This window comes from Miniopterus schreibersii, assembly GCF_964146895.1.
Source record: "Miniopterus schreibersii genome assembly, chromosome: 14".
Taxonomy (NCBI): Eukaryota; Metazoa; Chordata; class Mammalia; order Chiroptera; family Miniopteridae; genus Miniopterus; species Miniopterus schreibersii.
In genome coordinates, this window is record NC_138114.1 from 5917330 (window position 1) to 5937225 (window position 19896).

At 50.2% G+C, this 19896-nt stretch overlaps 1 protein-coding gene across 1 annotated transcript in view; it reads left to right on the forward strand.

Moving 5' to 3' along the window:
* WDFY4 (WDFY family member 4) overlaps positions 1–19896 on the forward strand; it is a 252408-nt gene that overhangs the window by 113577 nt on the left and 118935 nt on the right. The window contains exons 32-39 of the mRNA XM_081157692.1: positions 2433–2648; positions 5281–5484; positions 6128–6246; positions 7473–7626; positions 10549–10787; positions 12629–12750; positions 14167–14352; positions 15506–15642. Of these exons, the coding sequence (XP_081013818.1) occupies positions 2433–2648; positions 5281–5484; positions 6128–6246; positions 7473–7626; positions 10549–10787; positions 12629–12750; positions 14167–14352; positions 15506–15642 (1377 nt within the window). The remainder of the gene's footprint in view (positions 1–2432; positions 2649–5280; positions 5485–6127; positions 6247–7472; positions 7627–10548; positions 10788–12628; positions 12751–14166; positions 14353–15505; positions 15643–19896) is intronic.

Here is a 19896-nt window from a genome sequence, read left to right on the forward strand (position 1 = left end):
TTTTAAAGGCTGGGTGTTTGGGGGAGGTCTTAGGGGAGAATCTATAGAATATTCATCAGCTTTATGCTGATGAGCCAAAATGAGATTTATTCTCTTAATTTGTCTGTCCTGGGGCGTGGTTGGCAAATGGCACTGATTGGATTTCTGCTGTCTGTCTCCCTGAGTGGGGTGATTTAAGGGGTTTACCCTCTATTTGGGGAGGAGTGCAAACCATTTCCTCTTAAGTCACCTTGGTTTAGGGAAGAAAGGGTTTACTACGTGGCTGTAAGCTGCTGTTTAACTGTCTGCCTCAGTTTCCCTATCCTGGAATTTTCCTAGCTTCTTACTGTTCTATAACAAGTTTATTTTCTTTTATCTTTTTAATATTATTGTTTGCTCAGGACTTTACTTGGCCTGACAGTATTCCCTCACCCAGTGGTAACTAACCTACTACAGATGAGTCTGTCTGTCCTTGAACTTAAATGGAACCATACGGTGTGGCTCCTTTCACTCATCCTCATGTGTGTGGGATTCGCTCTGATGTTGTATATGCCAGTAACTCATGCTTGTTTATTATTGAGTAGTATTTTATTGTGATAATTGATCACAGCTTATCTATCTATCCTTGGTTGTTTCCATTTGGAAATATTGTGAATAGAGCCGCTATGTGCATATCTTTGGACAGGCATGCATATTTATTTCTGTTGGAAATATGCCCAGGAGTGAAATTGTGGTTCATAAGTGCCTTAGTAGGTGTCACCAAATAGTTCTCCAAAGTGAAGTGCAAACTTACATGCTCACCAGCTCTTATTCTAGTTGGAAGGTTCCGGTTGCTCCATGTCCTTTCCAATGTGTTGCATTGTTGACCTTTTAGATGTTAGCGAGTTCACTGTGTGCAGCAATCCTTTGAAACAGCATTTTCCCCACTGCGCAAATGTAGAAGCTGTAGCTGTGGAGGTTAACTCACTCGGGCAAGGACACACATGCATCCAGCATTCGCGTCACGTTCTGGGTCACTGCCATGCCTAAGAGCCTTCAAGGGTCCTAGTTGCTCAACACATAAAATCCAAATTTCTCTTCCAGAAGTTAAGGTCCTCTCGATCTGATCTTGTCTCCCAGCTCCTTCTGCTTGCCCTGTGCTTGTCACTGTGAAATAAGCTTGAAGCACTAAAATGTCTCATTCAATCCTCCCAACAACCAGATGAAATAGGTCACATTACAATCCTTGTTTTACAGAGCTGGGACTGGAGGTGTAGGGAGATTAAGCGACTGGTCCAAAGCTACACCATCAGTAAGAGGCAAAGGCAGGATTTGAACCAGGCAGACTAACTCCAGGAAGCACCCTGGAAATCTAACACTGTGCTGTAAGAACCTGGTGGGGAAGCCAGCTACAGGGGACTTTAGGAGCATTTCCTCTCCTCCTGCCTGCTCAGCCCGGGCCGCCCTTGCAGGACCTGGTTTAAAATCTTTCTCATTGTCTCAGGCACATCACCTTTCTTTCTATAAGTAGGTTTGAGGGCTCTAGTACGAGGCTCAGTTCCAGGCATTCGTTATCTACTGGGTAAACAGGACATCTGGCTCATGCACACGGGCCAGGACTTGAGGCAGACTGCTGGGGGAGTGAAGAGGCTATGGATGCGAGGGACTGGCACTGAGACGCTGGTCGAGGGAAGACCGACATCCACTTGTAACAACCGTAGGAGTAGGCTGAACATCACTCCACCTAGTTGTTGGCGTGGCTATGCAGAGTGATTAATTTTCAAGTTCCAGGCTGTCATCAGGATAGAGCAGTACCTCAGGCAGCAGCTGGACACTTTGGGGCTAGGACCAATCTCCAGACAGAGTGACTTGGCACAGCTGATTAAGGGAGCTGAGCCCTGGGGGACATTAGTGTGCAGCCAGGATAGAGACTCAGCTGTGTGACTGAGGCCAGGTGCCCAGGTAGGGAGACAGGACTCCTGGCTTGTAGGGAGGGGGTCCTCAAGTTCTGCCAACCCTAGACATAGATAAGCAGAGGCAGGGCCTGGAGCTGGGAGCAAGTGCTGGGCAGTGAAAGGCTGAAGCTGACCCAGACTTACAAGTTCCTTGAGCACAAAAGCCACATCGAATCATATAGAGGCAACATGGGAATACGGGAAAGATGGCAGACTCTATAGCCAGGTTGCCTGGAGTCAGTCAACTCCTGGCTCAGCTCCTTACCCACTGGCTAACCTTTGGCAAGTGATTTAATCTTTCTGTGCCTGTGTTTTCCCATCTGCAAAAGAGGGGTAAACATAGGACCTGCTTCAGAGAGTTGTTGTGAGGTGAAAAGAATACGTGTGAAGCCTGTAGACCAATACCTTTGTGTGCAAAACCCTTGCCAGTCCATGCCCAGAACCTCATGCCAGCCCAGTCTCAGGGGTCCTGCAGTGAGGCATCTGGCTAGAGTCTCAGAAAGGTGGCCTTCCTCCTAGATTTCCAATGCTCTGGCTCCCACACACACCTCTCATCAAGTGCACTCTCAGCCCCCAATAGGTTATGGAGACGACGCCTGGGAACAGACTTTCCCGGCCAGCGTGCTTCAGTTCCTCAGCCTGGTGCATAGCACCTACCCCCAGGACCCGGCCTGGCGCTCCCCTGAGTTCCTGCAGACCTTGGCTGCCATCACCTTCCCCTTGGGAGCCCACAAGGTAGGACACCCACTGCCCTGCCCCAGTGAAAGCAGGGGCCAGTGGTGCCATCCTTCAGGAGCAAAGGGCTAAATTCCTCCCTACCCCCAAATGAAATACATTTAAGGCACTGTGGCTGACATAGCAAGTAAACAATCTGGGTAATTTTTCCTTCTCAGCTGAGATGCAGCTTGAGGTCATTTTCAACTCAAATTCAGTAATTTCTTCGAGTTGTTAGGAATTTCAGTAGTTCGATGGCAGATCAAGTCCAGTTCTATGTGGAAGACCCTCCCAGGCTGAGGCGGGTGGGAGTGGGGGACGGGAGGACTGTCCTCTGCTTTTTATTCTCAGGACCCTCGCCCAGTCTGCAGGCCACAGCTCGGGACTCCTTGAAGTCAGAGGGTGGCCGAGGGTGCTGAGGGACGGGCTGTCTTAGGGACGAGGTGTGAGTGTGGGGGCAGAGAAGGGGCTGTGGGAAGAGATGTGAGTGAGTTTGAGATGGAGAGCCGGTCCCCGCAGGCCAAGGGGGCTCTGGGCTGAGAGAGTCTGGGAGCCAAGAGGAGCAGGGGAAGACGGGTGCGAAGGGCAGAAACCTGCTTGTCACCCGCCCTTGGTGGTGTAGGAAGCTGGGACCAGGACAGGAGATGTGCACTAGGGACACCTGTCTGCCAATCTGTCGCAGCAGCTGCAGGAGCATGCCAAAGGCAAGGAATGGCAGGGAGGGGCTCAGACGCCAGGCCAAGCACAGGGCACAGCGTCTACTTGCTCCGTAGTTATGTACTGACCAAATGAGTGAGCAGAGGAGCTCTTTTAGCTGATCTGTTCCCGAAGTGTATTCACAGCGACAGCCCCCATCTACTGAGCGTCTGCAATGGTCCTGAGCGTGGGGGTCACATGACCCCGTTGGCACCCTGCACAAGTGGTGTGTGCTAATCGGGAAGGGAGAGTCACAGCAGTGACACGAGCTGGCCAGTGTCCTGTGGGTGTAGTGGGGGCCTTAGGACCTAGCCTACAAAACGGTTGAGGGAGTGAAATACACCGCAGTTTTGTGATTAGTAAGTAACAGAGCCAAGATTTAACTCTCCCCATAGCCCCTTCTCTACCCCCAACACTCTCACCGGAGAGCCATGCCCTTTCCATCACCATCAGTTTAAAATCAAATCAAATGTCCAAATAAAATTCAGGAGCAATTTGTTTTAATAAAGGGACTAAATATAAAGACTAGATTTGCAAAAAGATGAAATGGTTTGTTGGGTTAATATCAACTAACTAACATACTAGAAAAGTAAGAGTAGAGCAAAATACACCCTGGAGGGGGTGGGGGAGAGGACACCACGCACACACGGAGGCCAGGCAGGGAGGCAGGACAGCCCCACAGGCTGACCCTCACCATCCCCCGCACGAGCCCCTAGAGGCAGCCAGAGCCCTGGAATCCTCACGCTTCCAGCCTAGGTCCCTGCCCCAGCCGCCGCACAGTGCGCGGGGCTCGCCGTCTGCTGAGTCGGGTTCCAGCTGGCTGCCTGCCAGCACCTGGGGCACACTCTGACCCACAGCTTTCCCTCCCAGCACCCAATGGCTCCTGCCTGGGGGAGGATCTGCTCAAAGTCACCTCCCCAGCCAAGCTCTGATGAGCCAGGCCCTGACCCCCTGACATGGGGCCCAGCTCCAGTTCCTAAACACTTAGCCCACACCCCCTTGCCTGTCCCAATTCCAAGTTGGCTCCAAAAGGCCTTTATTGCATAGAAAACATGACCGGTCCTCTTTCTGCAGAAAGTTGGTGGCCAAAGGCTTTGGCTTGCTATGGATTTATACGGTATATTTCCAGTTGAGACCACACAGAGCTAATTAATGCAGCCGCCACCTCCCTAGGCACCATTAAAATCCATTTTATGGCTTAATTAAGAATGGTCGCATTAATTTTATGAATGAGCAAAGGGAGGGGCCAACAGATGAATGCTCATGGAATGTCACCGACTGGGAGCTAGGCGTCCCTGGCTGTGTATCCTTGGGCATGTCATTCGGCCTCCTAGCATCTCTGTATTTCTGGGCGTAGCTGGGTTAATGACACCCGTCTCATTACCTCCCTGTGTTAATGGGACTGAGAAGGCCGAGGTACTTCAGGGACTTCAAGGCCAGGACCTGCTGAAGCCCTACGGCCTCTTTCCACAGTAGGGTCCTACCTGTCACCATTACAAAGCCTGGCGGGCAGGAGATATGAGGGCCTCCAGAGGTGAGAACCAGCTCTGTGACCATGTGCCAGGATCAGGCACAGTGGCATGAACCATTCTTTCATTTGAGCTCACACATCTCTGTGACGTCCTTTTAGTATCTCCATTTGCCTGCTGAGAACTGTGGCTCTAAGGAGGAGACAACTTGCCCAGGACACATTCCAGGCCTCTCTGCTGAGCCCTGCAGGCCACTCCTGCTCCATGCTCAGCTTCTCCCCACCACTTCTGCCTCTCTTGGGTTCAGGGACCAGAGCAGGCACCCTATGAGCTACGAGATTCTGGGCAAGTCACTTACTTTTGCGGATCCTCAATTTCCTTACATGTTAGTGGGTTTGATTGGAATCTCACCCACGTACCTCAGGGGAAGGTAGGACAGCACTTTGACGCATTGTGGGCCACTCACACTGGGTTCTCCTGTCTTTGAGGGGGTCACGGCTGAGTCCTCCCAGAATGTCAGTGGTCCTGGGGCCGAGGCTGAAGACAACAGCATTGTGGAGGGACTACAGGCACCTGCCAAGTCACATCCCACACGGAAACAGCTAAGGGCGTTCATGAAGCTGCTCTTGAGGGAGCTCTTGCTTGCAGCTTCCAGCCCCAAGCAGTGGCTGCCTCTGGAGGTGCTGCTGGAGGTGAGTGCACAGGAGCCTGATGGGCCGCGTGCTGTGGGAGGGCACTGGCACCGCGAGGGTGGCTCTGTGCAGGGAGACCTGAGGGCTGGTCTCCTGGGACTTCAGTGATGTGGTGGGGGGGAGCACTCCAGGAACTGCAGGTCCTGGCAGAGCAGGGGCATACCAGCAGCAAGGGAACAGATGGAGGGCAGGTCTTAGCCAGGTTTCTAGAAGCAGAGCCTGACACAGGGATTGTGTAGAAGTAACTTATTAGGGGCTGTGCTCTTAGGGGAGTTTGAGAAGAGATGCAAGGAGGCCGAGGGGGAAGCTAGCCAGGAAATGGTCTCAGCCACAGCCTGGTGTGGGAGCGCTGGTGTGCTATCTGCACCCCAGAGTTGGCCCCACCTTGAGGCATCTGCCAGGTGGTCATTGTCTGTGGACCACCCCAACTTGCCTTCTCACCCCAGGAAGTAGACATCACCTCCTAGATGAGACTTGGTCAGCAGGAGGCAATGCCTTGGAGAAGGGGTAGTTGTGAGCTGTTGGCAGCCCACAATCCCAGCAGTTATGGTATTAGTATCCAGGCCAAGCAAGGGGACCTGGTGGGCACTGAGTGGCCATGGTGACTATGTGGCTATTGTCTGAGTTCCGGGTGTGATTCCAGGCTTCTCCAGACAATGCCACCAGTCAACAGAAGCGAGACTTCCAGTCTGAGGTCTTGCTCTCCACCATGGAAATATTTCACGTAATGAGTGGAGGTGACACGTCGATGCTCAGAGGTGAGTGGGGTGACTTGCTCCTCACTGCTATGACAGGAAGCTGCTGACAGCTGAGCAGGAAAGCCAGCATGTTCCTCCCACTGCTGACCCCAGGCTCCTGGAGGAGGCCTGGTCCTCGTGCTACAGGACGCGCTAGGAACCACGGGAGGGTGCTCTCTGCAAATCTGCAGTAAGAGCTCACAGGCCCTGCCTGCAGGCCCCGGGAGGGCGTGCTTGCTTCTCCCCATGACACCTCTGCCGTCACTGGGCCGCTTGGAGACAGAAAGTCCTTCCGCCCTGTGAGCTAGCCCGGGTCTCCACTTCCAGTGGAACTGGGCCCTCTTTCCCCCAGGGAAGCCGAGGTGCCAGCTGGAATTCAGCACTCCTGCTCAGCATCTTATCTTCTGCAGCTAAGCCTGGGCACAGCAAATATTTCCCAAACAAACGAACCCAATGGAGACGCTGCCATTGCCCCTAAGAACTTCAGACTGATGCTCCATTCAGAAGACTTAGTTCCCGGGCAGCCTTACCTCGCCAGCGAGATCAAACCAAGTCCTTCCTGTGGTTTCTGAGCCATGAAATCCTTAGTGACCTAGCCTATCTTATGGACTCCTCCTTGCCCCACAACACAGGAACCTGACATACTGGTTTTTCTTGGGGAGTATCTGAAGTGCGGTGGAGTAGAGGGGTGGAAAGTGTGAGCTTGGGAGTCCCAGTTCTGATCTTGGCTCTGTCACTGCACGTGGTGTGGCTCTGGACAGGTGCCTGAGCCTGTGAGTGAGACAGCAATCCTGGATGACTCCGAGGGCTGTTATTAGGGTTAGCTGGGATCGCAGCGTCCACGTCGTGTTGGTGGCAAGGATAAAGGATCCGCAGGAGAGCTTTATCCCCTGCCCAACATAGCGGTAGGGCCCGAGGTCACCACCACAGTCTTCCTGTTGCCTGATGCCTAAATTTCCCTCCACCCTCCTTCCAAATGACCCCGCACTTGCTTCCTCTCCACTTGGTTCATATCACTGACTAGATAGTTCAAGGCCAATTTATTTTGAATAAATGAGTCCTCATTGGACACCTGTGTATAAGACCCCATCTTCAGAGCGCTGGGGTATACAGAGGGCTACAAGGGGGCATACGGAGGTGAGTGGGATGTAGTTGGTTACCAAGAGGGATTAGAGGCTATTGTGGAAAGAAGGCATTCAGACTCTGATTATTTCTCAAACTCAGCCTGTCTCCTCACCCCACCTTAGGCAGTAAAGAGCCTCAGCCAAATGCAGAAGCTGCTGCTGCTCCTTCACTCACGAACATCTCCTACTTCACCCAGAAGCTGGTAGAGAAGCTGTACAGTGGGATGTTCTCAGCAGACCCCAGACACATCCTGCTCTTCATCACAGAGCACATCGTGCTGGTAAGAACCCAGGGCTGCGCATGGAGGCATGGAAACTGCTGGCCGACATGCTGCTCACAGGGGGTCCACAGGGGCCTGCTGCCCTTCCCGGAGGAGGATCTGGGATGGGTGGGAGGAAGGAGGGGCACCTTTGTGCCCAGGCAATACCTGGTGGCTGTTGAGGGCCCTGCAGGCTCTCACCTCAGGCCACCTGAGATCCATCTCAGTGGTCAGGAGCCATGGTCCCCTGTGCCGGCGGCATCTGAGTTCTGTCCCCTTCCAGACTCTACACACCTCCTTTGGGTTTTTATTGTGATTGTTGGTTTCATCTTAATTGTTAGTCTTCATCAACAGAGAAAGGGCCCAAAATGTCTTTATCTCCAAAGGACCTATTTCGTTTTCTTCTTTAGTGCTCACCTCCATTTGTCGTCTTTGGGCCTTCCTGAAATCGAGGCCCAAGTCTATTTTTACCCAGGCCTATTGCTCTTCCATGTGCTCTCTCCAGATAGACCCACCGCCCCATACATACAAATACACGCCTGTAGATACACTGTCAGTGTAAGTGTGTGTACATGTGTGCAGATTCTCTATTGTACACACACAGACTTGTACCATCTCAAAATCCGAGAGTTGCACTATTTCTTGGTCCCTCTCTCCCATTTCATTCCGGAAACCTTTCTGTCAACTGGCCATTCGCTCTTTCCTTGAACCCCCCTGTGCAAGGAGCTCACTCTGGTACAAGGTGGCCCCAGCCGGTGGGACACCTGCGATTGTCAGAAAGCGCTTTCCCTGACTCATCTGAGCTCTGCCTCCAGCACCTCCTGCCAGCAGCTCTTGGCGTGTCCTCTGCAGCAGAACCCAGGAGAGCCACTGTCCTTCTTCATGCCTCACAGGGCTAGTGACATCGGCACTCCAAGCGCCCCTCTGCCTGTGGGGTTACCTGTAGACTCCAGGACAGCTCCTAGGGTGGCAGTCAGCCTGGCTGATACGCAGCTCCAGGCCAGCCTGAAAAGAATGTATTCAGAGCCTTTTTCAAGAAAAACTCCAAAGAGAACTCTCTCTTGTCAGCTCTGAGAAGGTTAAAATCAGATTCTTGGGAAGCTGTGTTGAGAACGAAAGGAGCTGCTGAGCTCCCAGCTTCATTCGGCTGCTGCAACCCTCCCACAGGCTAGGTGGCTCGATGGCAAATGGCGCTTCCTCACGGTGCTAGAGGCTGAGAAGTCCAAGATCAAGGCGCAGCAGATCTGGTGTCTGCCGAGGGCCCTCTTCCTGGTGCATGTGGCCATCTTATTGTGCCCTCATATGATGGAGGGAGGGGGAAAGTCTCTCCCTGGCCTCTCCCTGTCCCTGTAGGAATCCCATCCTGAGGTCTCTACCCTCATGGCTAATCACTTCCCAAAGACCCCACCTCCTAACACCATCGCACTGGGGAGTAGTTTCAACATATGAAGTTTGGGAGGAGACACAAGCATTAAGTGGTCCGAGCAAATACTCAGAGCTAATACTGAAGAGGGTGCCTGCTGGGCTGGACTCTCGTTTGGACCCTTCTGTCCTGCTGTGACCCTCATGGACTCTTAACCTCAGTTTGAAAGACGTGACCGATCTGAGGAGCAGGAGGAGACTATGATAAAAGCATGAATCCCAAATTACAGTAGATTTAAATGGAACTAACTTCATTAGGCTAAATACTTGCAGTACCCATAAAATTCCAAGAGCACAATCTATAACTAATAAAGGACCTTTCTAACAGACTGGAAAATGTTGCACGTAATTTTTGTTCTATGGATTTTTTTGATGAAGCCAAATAAATGGCTAGGCTGATTAGTGTTAAGGCTACAAATCAGGACCTTCTGCCTTCCCCATAAGAGCTTCATATGCTGAACTTCTCCAGACTCATCTCCTTTTGGTGATACGGTGGTTAAGAGCATGGCCCAGGGGCCTGGTGTGGGTTCCACCCTTGCTGACCAGTTAGCCCCTTTACCCTCAGTCTCCTTATCTCTAAAGTGGGATGATCTCCTCTGGCCTGGTGGCTCGGGTGGTTGGAGCATTGTCCTGCACACCGAAAGGTTGTGGGTTCCATCCCTGGTCGGGGTGCGGGCGGGAGGCAGCTGTTTGATGTTCTCTCCCCCTCTCTCTCTCCCTCCATCTCTCTCTCCCCCTCTCTTCCCCTCTCCCCCTCTCCCTCTCTTTCCCTCTCCCTCTCCCCCTCTCCGTCTCCCCCGCCATCTCTCTCTCCCCCTCTCTTCCCCTCTGCCTCTCTCTTCCTCTCCCTCTCTCCCTCTCCCTTTCTCCCTCCATTTCTCTCTCCCCCTCTCTTCCCCTCTTCCCCTCCCCCCTCTCCCCCACTCTCCCCCCTCCCCCCTCCTTCCTCTCTTTCTAAAATAAAATCAATAAAAATATACCCTTGAGTGAGGATTACAAAGCATAATAATAATAAAAAGTGGAGTAGAATAAGCTCAGCGCCGACTGCATCATGCTGTTGGGAGGCTTAAACAGGGCAATGTATGGACTTCCATGCAAAAATGCTTAGCATGATACCTGGAATACTGTGAACACTCTATACATGATACTAATACAGTTAGTAACTTTTTAAATTAGACAATATTAATAATATGTCCTTATACACTGAAGGTCCACCATCTTACCTATATCTCAGAAAACTCTGGCCCCCTGTCTATTTTCCATAATATGACTGTGGTAAAATTTAAAATGTTTTACACCAATTTTTGGTAAATCCAACAACTTTAATTGCCTTTATTGATCATTCACTTAAACAGAAGCTCAGAGATAGAGAAAAGTGTCCTATTTAAACTTTAGGTCACGCCAATTTTTGAAATACAGAAAAGACTGAGATTGTATTGTTTTCACAGTTAACTGGGCCAGTACCTAAAATCGTAATGTGCTCATAAGTCTGTCTGCGTGTGTGTTTGTTTTATGACATAGGTCATCGAGAATGCCTCCTCACAAAGGGACAATGTCATCAGCGCTTTATACAGCAGCTTAAATAAAGCCATACTTTTCTGCCTCTCCAAGCCCCAGCAGTCCCTCTCCGAGTGCCTCAGCCTCCTCAGCATCCTGGACTTCCTACAGGAGCACTGGGACATTGTCTTTGCCACCTACAACTCCAACTCCAGCTTCCTGCTGTGCCTCATGCACTGTCTGTTCCTGCTCAGTGACAGGAGGTAAGAGCTGCCCACGCATCTGGTTTTGTGCTACCAGTGGTCAGTGCAGAAAAGAAACCTTCAGAGGGACACCAGAGTGAGGTCAATATAAGTGACAGAACCCTGTGTTTACTGGACGTGCAAATTAAGTACAGTGTTTGATGATATGGCAGGTCTTCCTCAAACCTGTCCATATGACTGAGCATCTAGAATCATCCTAAAATAATTATTTACCCTATTTCCACAATTCTCAGGTTGTAAGATTCTTCATGGATTTAATTTTGGGGGTGGAAAACTCCAACATTAAATATGCACTTTGATTTTATGATGCAGGCAATTTCAGAAATATTGACATTTGATCAATACAGCCATAGAATGGAAAAACATGTAAAATAAATTGTATTATGCAAACCAGGAATAATTTTGCTTACAGAAACAAATATATAGACATATATATATGTCTATATATGTCTATATATATGTCTATATATGTCATGATATAAAATAACATCTGTAAGTACGCTGGTGTAAGAAGTACTAATAACAAAAACGTAATCTCATTTAAACCCTTTTCTTGGAGTCCCAACTTGGAAAGCATGTTCAATTTCTCTGTGCATGTGTTTCTCTCTGTGTGTGGCAGTCTGTGTACATCGGGTGTCACCAGTGCCTGGTGTCACACTGTCCACGGAGCCATGCTGAGTCTGGAGGAAGAGAGGACCATGCGATATTACATTTTACTCTTTTTCTGGATTGTTTTTATCACAGTACAAATTATATTTGCTTACTGGGGGAAAAAATTCCCCAAATCCTGTTGAGACGACTATTGAACATTAAAGAACAGTTACTCTCTGGGAAGCACTGGGAGATAGTCATACCTCCTGGCCCGGAGGAGACACCTGCCTTTTCATTTGTTTGAAATAAAAGAACCCGCTTTCAGTGTCTGGATTTAATGGGAGGTCTTTCTTTTCTGTACTTTAAGAATCGGGTCCTGCCCACACTGAAGGCATAGGTGACGGAGAAAATGCCAGCTGGTCTCCGTGCTTGGAGTTCCACCCTCATCAGGTCCCTCTGTTTAGCAAAATGGATTCCAAAATCCAAAGGGACTTTCATTCTAAAAATTTCAAGAATGGACATTGTCATATGCTGTATTTTTTTCATTTTCTTGTTTGTCGTTTTCGGTTCAATCTGCAAACATGTACTGAGTATATATTCTGCTTGGTGGGCTGAGGGGCCTGAAGAAGAGGGAACATGGATATTACCATGAGCAGGGGCCCTGGAGCACACGGTTCATGGGATCCTAGTATGTAAACCACTACATCCCACTTAGAACCAACTCCGGGACGTGCAGGGTCCCGGAGAAGTGCAAATGAGGGCCCCTTGTTTAAAAATTACTATGAACTTCAGGATGGTAACAGAGGAGTCCAAGCATGGGTCCTTTCTGAGTGTGGATCATGTCACACTGCACAGGTCACAGGCCCGTGGTGCTGGCCCTGGCCCCATTCCCAGCAGGATGAGGTCAGAGCCAGACAAAGGCAGAATTCAGTGCTTTGGGTATCTGCAAAAAGAAATGACCAATTCTAGTGATGGGGAAACAAGAGAGGAGAGGGTTCAGGGGGTTCTGCTGGGAGCATGGGGTGGCTTTAATAAGGCAAGAACAAAAAATTGGTGTTTTTCCTATTCTCCGGAATGCTGTTGTATGATATCTGTCATGGAAACTGTCCTAAGCTGTTTGCTTGAACTTGATTAGATTCTGTTTCCATATTGATATGTACTGTGTTTGGAGGATGATTACTTGTAATAAAAATCAATGGCGTAACCCCAAGGAAACCGGATTTTATAGTGAAAAATCTCTCATCTGCTAGTTATCCAGAAGGATTCGGATTGGAACCCAAGCCCAGAATGACTCCTTATCATCAAGTGTTTCTTACCTCAAATGAAGAAGTGAGAGAAAAGAGAGCGGACGACTTGCCAAGTCTGAGTGATGGTACGTTTCATGTGCTGTCTCCCTGGGGGGAGGTGGGCAGTGATGATGCCTGGGATTCCTCAGCGCATCTTTCCCAAGATGAGGACTCGCATACTACTAAGGAGATACTCAAAGGCCGGAAGAAGCCCTAGAAAGTCCCAGAATGATGTAGTAGCACGGCCAGGTAACCTGATAGGGGATGAAACTGGAGTGAGTTTTGCATGTTAAAAATGGAATGGGTTGGATGGATGGATGGATGGATGGATGGATGGATGGATGGATGGATGGAGAGAGCTCTGTGGGACTTGGTTAGACTAAGAACGAGAGTGCCTCATTGTCAGTTGATCTCACATCTCGGTTGATCTCGAATTGTCCTTTGAAACACTAGATATAGCAACTGGCATGCATCCCAGTTTAAGCCATCATATTAGCTGTCTCCTCAGCTTTCTTCACTAGATGGGAACAGAGTAAATAAACTCATTTTTTATGAAATATTTAGCTTAATGGAGGTCATTTTTGGATTTGCTAATATCAAGTCAAGTTAAAGGGAATGACAGGTTGTAAAAGAATAAATAGCATTTAGTTCCACATGTTTGAGAGATGATCCTTTTCAGTCCTGGAGGCCTCAGCAGACCTTCCTCCACCACTCTGCTTTGCTGCCACTTACATGTGATATTTTGTAATATTTTCTGGTCAGATAGGTACCCAAAGCCAGTGCTCAAAAATCTTGTGAATTGACATTTTACTCTTACAGTGCTAATTACAACATGAACATTTGCATTTGGGGACTTGGTTGGTAGAGTGGACTGAGCAATGTTCATCCCCATAGACTGAAAACACAAACTGTAGAGGCTGGTGCCAGAGGGGCACCCAGTGGGAAGCTCAGAGGGCATTTAGGCACTGTCATGGGATTATAGTCGTGGGGTTTAGCAGGCAGAGTGGCTTGGTAGATTTGTCTATGTATGGACAAATACAGGGCACAGAGAGGGGTGGCTGGTGGGAAGCTTGAGCCAGTGCCAGGGAATAGGACTGGCTTGGGTCCTGGTCCCATGGGAACAGTCTTAGTTTTGGCATCCATTCCCCTGAGGGGCTAATAGAAAAGATAGGTTGGAAGGAGCTTTCAGGGGAAAGCTATTTGGTTACATAGAGCTCCCACAGGTATCCCTCTGTTTGGTACCTAACAGAATTGGGAGGTGAGAGGAAGAAGTTCCCTAAACTCATCCATCATGATTCCCAGCTCTGGACGTGAGGGGCCGGTAGGACTTGGTGGTGGGGAATTAGAAGCAGGGAAAAGCCAGGTCTCATAGACGTGGGCAGACTGCAGAGCTAGGGTGACGTCCAGAAAGGACGCAGATGAAAGCAGCCAGGCGCTGCCCCCGGCGCTCAGTGCTCGGCTCGGAGCCCCGGCCGGCTGGTGACGCCCTGCTCTTCCCGCAGCCCAGCACAGCGTCCAGAAGGCCGTGCACACCCTCTGGCAGCAGCTCGTGGCACAGAGGCGGCAGGAACTGGAGGACACCTTCAAGATTGATCTCTCCGTGAAACCTGCGGAGAGAGAAGTGAAGATGGAAGAAGTCACCCCGCTGTGGGAGGAGTTGATGCTTAAGGCCTGGCAGCATTACCTAGGTCTGTCCGCTTGGCTCCGGGGCCTTCCCAGGGTTCCCCTCGGGCCCAAAGCCTCTTCACCAGACCTTCTCCCTTGTTCCTCTGGGTGGGACTTACATCACTGAAACCTCATGAACCTTTGCTCACAGAGAATAGATGCTGCTTTGCATCTTAGGTGACAGGAAGGCCAGAGGTGCCAGCCGAGCACGTGGACCCTAGAAACCTCTGAGAATGAAGGGCCACCATGTCAGAGCTCATCTTCGGCTCTGCCGCGTGGAGCCTCGGTCCTGCCCTGATGCTCCCCTACCAAGTTATGCAGTGACCAGGAGCCCCAGTTTCTTCATGTTCCAAGTGCAAGTCTTCATCCCAAAGATATTAGTGTCCCTTGCATTCTATCAATGACTCAACATTTTACCCCCATATTAGTCAGTGCAGCTGTGGGGATGATGTTTTAATTTTGTTTTTGAAGAGGTTATTGCTGTCAAATTATAGCTCATATTCGTGTTTCAAGTCTTCTAGCATCACCAAGTTCACAGTCATCTAAGAGCTGGCTATTCCATGCATATTGTCCCAGACTACTCAGTGGTCCAGCACCCCTTTGTCATTGGCTTCCCAAATTAGCCTTGGCAAGTATGTATCTACACACATGTGCCATTTGAGGTTAAAGTGTCAGATTGCATTTCAGAGAAAAGTTCACCTAAACAGGACATGTGTGCCCATGTACACGGAGTGGACTAAACGGTGAGATGGACCTTACAGCTAACAAATGGCTCTCTTTTAGCCAGCAACCATATTTTGCAAACTTTCTATATTTCATGGCCTGTTTTAAATACATAATCTTATTTACTCTCTATGACACTACAAGGAGGTGAGATACTATTATTCCCATTTTACAGGATGAGAACACTGAGGCTTAGGGACTTTAACTAACTTGCCCAAAGTCAGTGAGCTGTGGAGCCAGGTCTAAGCCGGGTCGGGAGAGCCAGAAACCCATCTTGCATTTCTTCGCCAGAAGACGGCCCCATGAGCGTGAAGCCTGGGCTGTTTCCCTTACTGGAGGCAGGCATGCTGGGCGCAAGCCCCTGGCTGGCCATTGGAAAGCCCAGCCAGCTGTAGAAAGAGTGTGTGTTCTCCTCTCAATTCCTCCTGACAGTCTTTGCTTCCCTGTCCCCAGCATCTGAGAAAAAATCTCTGGCCAGTCGTTCGAATGTCGGACACCACAGCAAAGTCACTTCGTGGAGTGAAAGCTTGTCCTCAGCCATGAAGCTGATCCCTGGGCGGCAGACCAAGGACCCCGAGTGCAAGACAGAGGTGAGCCTAGACCCCTTGTCCTTGGAGAAGCATCAGGCATTTTCTTCAAATGCCATGAGCCACATCCCCTCTCTCTTTGTCACTAGATACATCTAATTCCTTGTTCTTCTGAGCTTTGAAGGGTATGCATGTGGCTTCCCAGGCCAGGGAGCCAGGCCTTAGGATAGCTTTAACTGCAAGACAATATGGGCTTCCCTTGAGCAGGTGTTCCTCACAACACTAAAACCAAACAGATCCTTGACCCACCCTCCTTTTGAGTCGGATGTACTCAGAGCACTAGCCCATAGCTCGTAGGAGCTGGGTGTGTGGGCTCAGCAGAGGGGGCCAGAAATGTTTGTGCTGTTATTGGGAGATGTGGTGTTAGAAGCTCTTAACTAACTGAGCTTCTAACTGAGACTTTGGGGTTTCTAATTCATTTCTCTAAAGCTGCTTAACAAATGATCCTAAGACTCAGTGGCTCCAACAATGAATTTTTTGTAATTTGGAGCATAGTGGGTTTGGGGGTTGTCTCTACTCCAAGATGCCTGCGCCTTTTCTAGAGTCATTGGAGGGCTTGTACTCACTCATCTGGTGGGTGCTGCTGACTTTAATCTGATACCTTAATGGCGACTTGGTCGGGACACCTGTGTAAGTGTCCTGGACTTCCTTACAGCCTGGTGCCGAGCCTCAAGGACTAATTTTCATAGGAAGGAGAAGGAGAGAGAGAGAGAGAGAGCCTTCTATGACCCATGACCTCTCTTCGGAAGCTATGCCTCACTCTGCGGGGTTCCTTTGGCTGAGAGAGGCACAGAGCTCTACCAGGGTCAAGGGCAGGATGTGCGCTACTCCTGGTGAGGCAGAGTGCTGCAGGAGCGTGCAGGCTCTTCTTGGAAAACACAATCTGTCACATATTCTAACTCTGGGGTCACTGACCGATCTTCAGAGGCAGGCTGATTATTGAATGGACATGGCCTCAGGGTCGGGAGACTGGGCAATTCCTTAACTTCTCTGAGTCTCTCTCTTCACCTCCACAATGGGACAAATAACCGTGGGCGCCTGTGGGAAAGAGCTCCGCAGAGAGGAAGAATAGATGGGTGATAGACACATCACACAATTTGAGCTCTCTGCCTATTTAACTTTGGAAAGTGAGCTTGACTCCAAATGCCACCTGCTTAGAGTCTGGGCCCTGCTGTCCCCATGTGCCCACTGGGGTCGGTGACTAATGGGGAGAGGCACTGTCATCAGATTCTGGGGATAAGAGAGGAAAGTTTCCTTGTTCTAAGCATCCGAAACAAGAGGCTTCTGAAACAAGAGGCTTCCAAAACAAGAGGCTTCGGGACACAGGGAGAAGGAGCCTGAACACAGAAGGGAAGCCGGGAAATGAGCTTAGGGGCTGCGGGCCTCCTGGTGTCAGAACTAGGCTGGTCTGTGTCCGAGCTCTTTGGCTTGTGAAAGACACTGCTCAGTAAGTTTGATGACAAACTTTCTGGCCGACTGAGTGAGTGAATAACTTACTTAGATTTTCTATCAGCTGCATCTTGCAGCTGTTATAAGCTCCATTATATAGATGTGGAAACTGAATCTAAACAAAAGTCAGGGGCTTCACAGCCAGGAGGCTGCAGAGTGCAGGTGCTGCCCGGCATGACCTCAGGTCATTTCGTTACCTCTCAGAGCCTTGGTTCCTGGACACACAACAAGAATGGGCTCTGTTTATGCCAGAATGTGAGGGAACTCTTGGAAACTGCAAGTGCTTAGGAAGAGAAGATAGTTTACAAAATTCCACTTTCCTGTACAGCTTTCTCCACTGGGGCAACAGCATTCCACACCGGGCATCGCTGCACAGAGCCCTGGAGGCTGAGCTTCCCTGCTTGTGCCTGGGCACTTGCTCTGGGCCAGTGCCTGTGTGGCAGGAGGGATCCATCCCCTCTCCTCTCAACTCTACCCTGGAGCTCCTACTCCTTGCCCAAGTCAGGCCTGTCTGGCTTGGAACGAGGGGTGGGATGGCTGGGATACTGGGCATGGGCATGCATTTTATGGGGACCCTTGCAGGCTATTGAAGCTGCCTCTTGCCAGTGCCACGCTCCCTCCCAGGCCACTGTCATTGGCTCCCCTCAGCTGCCTCTGAGTCCTGGGGAGATGGGTTGAGAAACCAGTTCATCTGAGAGAAGCTGGAATAGGCTGCAGTGTTTGGGGCCGGGAAGGTGCACAAACGGCCTGGCACTGTTCTCTTCACTCCCTGAGAGGTCTGCAAAGAGGATATTTGAAATGGCTTTGTCCTTTTGTGAAGGCTGTTGAAGATGTTTCTACATCAGCTGAGGTCTCATTCATTCATTTACTCAACAAGTATTCCTTAAGTGCTGACTCTGTGTCCTCTCTCAGCACTGATGTTACAGAAGAGAGAAACTAACTTTGCCTCTGCTTTAGTGGCGGCTGCTTTTTAGGGGCTGAAGATCGACAGTAAACAGATAAATAAATTCATAAATGTTGGGGGTGCTGATTGCAATGAGGAAAAATAGAGCAGGGAAGTGGGAGAGGTGACGAGAGTTGCCGGGCTGTTCAGATGAGGTGGTCAGCTGCCCTCCCTGGGGGAGGCGTGGGAGCAGAGACAGGACGGACACCGCCTCGTTACTGTCCGGGAGAGAGCGGCCGGGCCGAGAGGCCCCCAGGAAAGGCAGCGAGGCAGGCGAGCGCTGGGGGTCCTGAGGCAGCAAAGGCTCGGTGGCTGGACTGGAGTGGAGGGGACGGCCAAAGGGGACATCACCCTCAGCTGTCATTCCCGGGAAGAGCTGCATGTTTCCACAGCAGCTGGTGAACAGCGGGACTTCTGTCTCTGTGACAGTTTCCTCTTTGATCGGGGCACTCAGAAGCTTGGGGGGATGAGAAGGGCCCAACTCTTGTAAAACTGCACATACCTGGTGGGATAAACTTCTGCAAAACACACGTACACGCACACACACATGTGCATGTGCACACACACACACACACACACACCCCGCTTCTTCCTTCCTGTCTGAGCTCCTTTGTTTATTCTTAAACCTGATTTGTTTATCCTTTCTACAGCTTATAACCTGTGGGCTTTTAAAGCCAAATTATTTTTGAAACAAAGTGGATTATGTTTTAATTTTCAAAGTGAACTGCATCTTTGCTTAGCAGCATCCTATGCCAGTACCTCAGCCTGGCTGGGCACAGTGCCTGTTACTCAGAGGTTCTTAAGGGAAGTGCAGGGAACCGCGTGGAGCTGCCATCCTTTGGCTGGGGTGACACTCACCAGCCCCAGGCCCCGCACTTGTCACGCATCCTTGCCATGCCTTTGCCGCTGACAGAAGGCACACTTCTCAGGTACATATGTACACCATGATGTCACAGGGTAAGAGCATCAACTATTTGCCCTGGGGTCTGTTTAATTATTTTTAAAAATTAATTTTGATTATTACAGCTGATTACACCTCAGTGAGCAATGTAATTGATATTTTCTAATGTATCCCAAGGAACATTTTGTACAACACGCTTTTTGTTGTTGAAGGTTAAAGACTCCGTTATTGGTTTTTCCCTAAATACGCCCATATCATTAGTCCCTCCAGCGAGGGGGTCGCCATCTGGAACAAGCAGCACGGAGACATTACTCAGGCACAGTGCATGAAATTGGGGTTTCTGCCGCCTCTGTCTGTTCTGGAAAGAAGAGGCTTGTAATTAAAGGAGTTGGTTTGGAGGAAACATTACTCATTTGGTGCTATCCCTTATCATGTCAGCAGCTGACAGCGCCGCGGCACTGAGAAACTGGTCCTGGGCCAGACGTGCTGTGCACGAGCCACTTCCTCCGCCTCGCTCCACTTCCAGGAGAAATCGTTTCCTCCCTGGCAGCTGGGCCTCGAGGCAAGGCTGGTGTGATAGATGCCGCTTCTTGTTTTCTTCCCGGGACGCCTTCCCAGTCCCCCTGGGACCCTGTTGTGAAGCTGTGGTCTCTACCAGGGCACAGGCTGTGGCACTGGCCTGTTGGACAGAGGTTGGGATCTTGGGCTCCCTCGGCCACCAAAGGCCAACTCAGGGTGTCCGGGAGCCGCCACCTCCTTCCCTGCCGTGTGGAGAGATGCAGAGGGCACTCCTCTCCACAGCAGTGCTCGTGACTCCGCTCGCTGTTCAGTTCCCGACTTTTAGTTTAAAAACAAGTTGGATAAACATCACCAACCAATGTTGAGCCTTTCTTAGTTTTGACAAGCAGACCTTGGCAATGGTGTCAGTCAAAATGACATTACCCTCTGGGAAACCAAGTAAGGG